At 34.8% G+C, this 5,109-nt stretch overlaps 1 protein-coding gene across 1 annotated transcript in view; it reads right to left on the bottom strand.

The window, feature by feature from the left end:
- LOC106688721 (NADH dehydrogenase [ubiquinone] 1 alpha subcomplex subunit 9, mitochondrial) overlaps window positions 1-5,109 on the bottom strand; it is a 22,891-nt gene that overhangs the window by 9,829 nt on the left and 7,953 nt on the right. Inside the window, exon 3 of the mRNA XM_014433304.2 lies at window positions 2,162-2,455. Coding sequence (XP_014288790.1) covers window positions 2,162-2,455 — 294 coding nt within the window. The remainder of the gene's footprint in view (window positions 1-2,161; window positions 2,456-5,109) is intronic.

The raw sequence follows: 5,109 nt of genomic DNA, 5'->3' as shown, positions 1-5,109 counted from the left end.
ACATATTTACCTATTGTATAATTTTGTACAGTTGTAAATTACATTAAATAAATAATTAAAAAAAAAAGACAGAGACTTATGAGTCAAGTAGGGGATAAACTCAACCACTAGATACCGGACCTATGAGTACAAAAAATAGGTTAGACCTAGCAGAAATTGTTATTGGCATGTATAATTAACTATGAAAATTTAGATAAAACAAATAAACTAGAAAAAAAATGAAATGTAATAATGATATAGAGTAAAATTAGAAAATAACTTGTGTCAAATAAATAACAATGAGAACGAAAGGTTAGAAAATCTTGAGTAGAACGAGCATCCTCTTCTTCTTGGTACCATAGCCAACTAAGCATGTCTTGCTAAGTACCTCCAGCATCAATCGTGGTACACGGAGCAGCAGAGGATGGCCAACTCCGTTGAGCAGCAGCAGCACAGCATCCATCAGGTGACCAATAAGACATGGTGTAGACAGCGAGCACCCAGTTACTCAAGTAAGATATTTTCTACCAACCCAAATGGCGACCCTCATCACATCTCACCTCTAGACCACTTCTTTCCCCATATCAAAATTATTACTTACCAAACTAACCTTATTATATTATTTTTGGCCTCCCCCTTTCACCAATTATTTCATTCTATTTTAATATATTTATTTTTTCAATATTACTTTGTCTAACTAAACCCCTTCTGATATATTACCTAGACCTGGATCTAATCCTTTATAACTTAAAATTTGAGGAAGGTCCAGTCAAAACAGTCAGTAATATAATATAATAAGGAGTTGTAAAAAAAATAAAAAAAATAATGGGTGTTTTAATAAATTAACTATTTAAGAATATGCTAGGGAAAAGTTTTGTTCATCAGTTTTGTGGTTAATAGGAGAAGATTCTAACTGTATGTAAATACTTTCAGGAAGGAGTCATATGTCATGGTTAGGGATGGGGGCTAGAATGGAAGTATTGTCAAAATCAAAAGTGTTTAAAAAGATAAGGAATACTCTGATAATTTGGAAGCAATGAAGTTACAGGGAAGATATAGAATTTTTATTACTCTTACATTTTTATATTTATTCTATTACTCATCATTTAAATTTTCTTCTACACCTTTCATTAGGTTTATTTCTATATTTACTTGAAGAGACTGTTTTATAAAAAAAAAAGTCTTTTATCATTTATCTTGTATAATTTTTACCCCTAGAATATTATATTTTATCTTCTGTTATTACCAATCAACTGCTATCAACTTAATTTATTGTCATGTATATTTCCAATTTTGTTTATTATTATTTTCTTTATATTTTTATGGTCTCTGAATTAAAATTATCTCATTTTGTTTTTAAGCCCTGATGAAACCATGAAATTCAGATTGAAACGTTGGCACAAATAAATAAGTTTTATTTCTTTGTGTATTTTTATTGACTGCACCCCCCGACCATCATCTCCTCATATTAATCTATGGTCACTGTTACGGCGGGTAGGGGTTCAAAAGGAACCTTTACTAGCCCAACCGTGAAAAGAAAAGAATAGCCGAATTTTGTTATTTTTAAATAAGTAAACATAATAAGAAGGAACACAAAATATACAACTAGAAACAAAAGGAAAGCTTAACACTATTATAAAATTAAATTAATTGAACAAAAGATAAAAAAAGTCTTATTTCACTGGTGATTGGTGGGGCCCCGGTTGTGATTGTTCTGAGTGGATATTCTCGAGGAAGTAGATCGACAAAAGGGACGTACGTCCGCCCGCCTTGTCCTCTTGGAGGATGAGTCGAAGAAGTCCGCCCGCCGTGGCTAAGATGATTTAGCTGGCGAAGATGGCCAGAATGCTGGCAACTACGAGTGCATAGTGAGTAGATAAAGGAGACGATATGTGTGTGCAGTGAGACGTTAAGAAGTTGTCTGTCTATTTTTAAGTTTATTTGTTAAAACAATAGAGAGAAGTTGTTTTGTTTTTGACATTATAAAAATCATATGTTTCAATTATCGATTTGTGGACCATATGTTGGCCGCAACAGTCACTATTAACAGTTCATTATGAATACCAATATGTTGGTTTATTCAGTAATAATCTCAGGATCAAAGAAAACAATTCAACTAACAAACTATATTTAACAATTATATAAATCTATAACTGTCTACTTAATCAAAGATGATACTTACAGTAGGATTTTCAGAGACATTTAATGCAGACACATGAATGAATGTTTCTACTCCTGCTTTTTTTGAAACTTTGGCTAATTTACGAGCACCTTCAACATGAACTCGATCAAAGGTAAAGTTTTTTGTTTCCCAATCTCTTCCAACTAAATTAATCACAACATTTGAATGTTTCACAGCTTTAAAAATTGAAGCCTCATCCAATAAATGGTAAGGTTGGAAAAGCACTTGACCAAGATCTCCAACAAGTTTTAAACTACGCATATCATAAGCATCACCTCGATACGGAAGTATTAACTAAAGAGGGAAAAACAAACAGCATTAAATTCATATTTCATAAGTTGATTACAATTGGAAAATTACTAAATAAATTAAGTTAAAAATATATTATACATTCTGTTAATATGTTGACAGCTGACTACAAGATAGCTCTTAGTTTACATTCATGCCTAGGACGCCAACTACGACTCATCTACTAGTTTTTATTTGATTGTTTTTAATTGCTGCATTTCAAAAATTACAATAATTTGCCTTAGCTGCACAAATATGGCAAGTAAAAATTTAAATATTAATTACAATTTAGGACTTAGAAGAAAAATAAAGAACATAAATTTTCCTTGATGTCAAGGATAACAAAGTTTATTTTATAATTTCCTTTTCTTTAAACTTTACAATCTAATGACAATCGTCAAATATTTTAAAATAAAAATTCAATAGCATTCTGATTGCTGAGCATGACTTAATATTGAAATTATTGAATAACCTTTAACTAATAATAAATAAAACAAACTTTTGCTTTTAAAAGTAGTGAGTATTTGAAAGAAAAAATTCTAATATTTCCAAAATAACCTAAAACTCGGCCCTTGCTTTGCTACACGCCACACGTCATTTTAAGAGAGTGGGCACAATATTGACTCAGGAGCTGATAGCAGGGGGGGTACAAGAATGGGGAGGGACCACTAAACTGGGGTTGTTTTAACTTGAATTCCTTCTCCTCCTTTAATCCTATATTCTTCCGTCTTTTTAAGTAGTAGTTCTAAACTCGAACAAAAGTGAATATACCAATATATTCTTAATCAAACTTTTTGAAGTTTTTCTACATTGACTGATTATTTGGTATTTTTTTGGTTAATGCTATATGCATATATACACAATCGAAAAACTAAGCCGAAGAACATCAACCCACAAAGAAAACATACTAAACCAGAGTGGTTCTTTTTTAAGAAAGTAAATTTTAGATCTCATCCCATAAATGAGTCGGTCACATATTCATTTAGAAGACATCAAAACAGGATAGGTGGTTTGATCTTTGATATTAAAAAACATTTTAACTGACATCATTAGTGTGATATGTATGAGAGGCACCAGCTGGAATGTTGAACCTAAAGTAAGTTCTTTAGTCAGCATACCAAAAAATCTGCCTCGCCTGGTCAATGACCAAATCGGCAAAACATTAAAAGTAATATATAGATATATGTAGATACCAGATGTGGCCTAAAAAAATACTATTATGAGAGAGCATGGTGGACTTGTATCCTTATACTTTAATTATAAGAGAAGGAATTGAGAAGTACCAGTTGGGATCTTTGATATTTATACTGACTATAAGTTATTAATTCTACTACTGCCATTCTAATTACATCAGAAAAGGTCTTACTTGTTTCGGAACATCGGTCGGCTTGGCGGTTGTCGTGGAAGAGCGTTTATATTCGCCTCCCGGCTGCCGCTGATCTTCCAGATTGTCTTCCTCTGTCAGACTGTTCTCCACTCTTTCTGTCACAGAACTGTCCTCAACTCCTAGAACTCTGTTCGACTGTCCTCTTCTCTCAGCTTCCCTCAAACTGTCAACTCCGGGCTCCTTCGAACTGTCTTCCTCCAACTCCCTCAAAACTGTGTGTCACTTCTTTCCTCCTGCCTTTTTTGTTCATTTTCTCCCCTCTCCTTCTGACTCCTTCTTCTTTTGATTTCTGTCCTTTGATTGGTTCCTCTATTTTCAGAGGGGGTGAGAAGGTCCAATGACCTTCGACGAAAGTCGGTCTTTTTCCTACCTTTCATCTTTAAAAGTTTCTTCTTTGAAGAAAGCCGGCTTCTGGCGGCTTACTGTATTTTTCCCGAGGTTTTTAGAGAGGCCCCGTGTGAGATAAGGGGTGTTTATTTGTTTTCAATTACGGCGGCTATTTCTTTGTACTTTCTAATGTCTAAACTGGCCACGTGCAAGATAAGGGCTGTTTATTTGTTTAACTCTGCCTACACGGACAACCGTTCCCAGAGGGTGCATACCCTCTGTTATCTATATGCCTCTGAACATTTCTTTAGATCTGTAGCCGACGGATATTTGCATAGGTCCGCATTTATATGCGGATAATATATATATATATATTTGCATAGGTCCGCATAGGCGGTATCTTTGGCATGCCGACAAAAGAAATTATTTTAAGTTAAAAAACTCCAGCTGGTGCCTCTCATACATATCAGAAGATGAAAGGGAGGAAAAAGACCGACTTTCGCCAAAGGTCATTGAACCTTCCCATCCTCTCTGATGGGAGCATGAGAAGAACGAAGATCGGAAGTGGGGAGGAATTAGAAGTAGAGGGGAGAAAAGAACTAAAAGGAGCAGAAGGATGGTGGAAGAGGACAGTTTTGCAGGACACAATTTGGAGGAAGTGTTGAGAGGCAGTTGAAGTCAGTGGAGAACAGTTGAAGTCAGTGGAGACAGTTGAAGACAGTTAAAGGGTGGTTGAAGAAGTCACACACCATAGGGAGTCAACAGAGGCCCACCGGCAGGCTGCGGAGCGAAGCAAACATGGATGCTCCGCCACGACAACTGCTAAACCAACCGATGTGCACCAAGACAAGTAAGACCTTTTCTATTGTAATTTGAATGGCAATAGAATTGATAACTTAAGAGTCCGTATAAATAACAAAGATCCCAAGTGGTACTTCTCAATTCA

This window comes from Halyomorpha halys, unplaced genomic scaffold (assembly GCF_000696795.3).
Source record: "Halyomorpha halys isolate HHAL.00 unplaced genomic scaffold, Hhal_1.1 Scaffold1184.1, whole genome shotgun sequence".
Lineage (NCBI taxonomy): Eukaryota > Metazoa > Arthropoda > Insecta > Hemiptera > Pentatomidae > Halyomorpha > Halyomorpha halys.
Note: the sequence above shows the minus strand (reverse complement) of the source record. Positions and strands in the feature narration are given on the sequence as shown.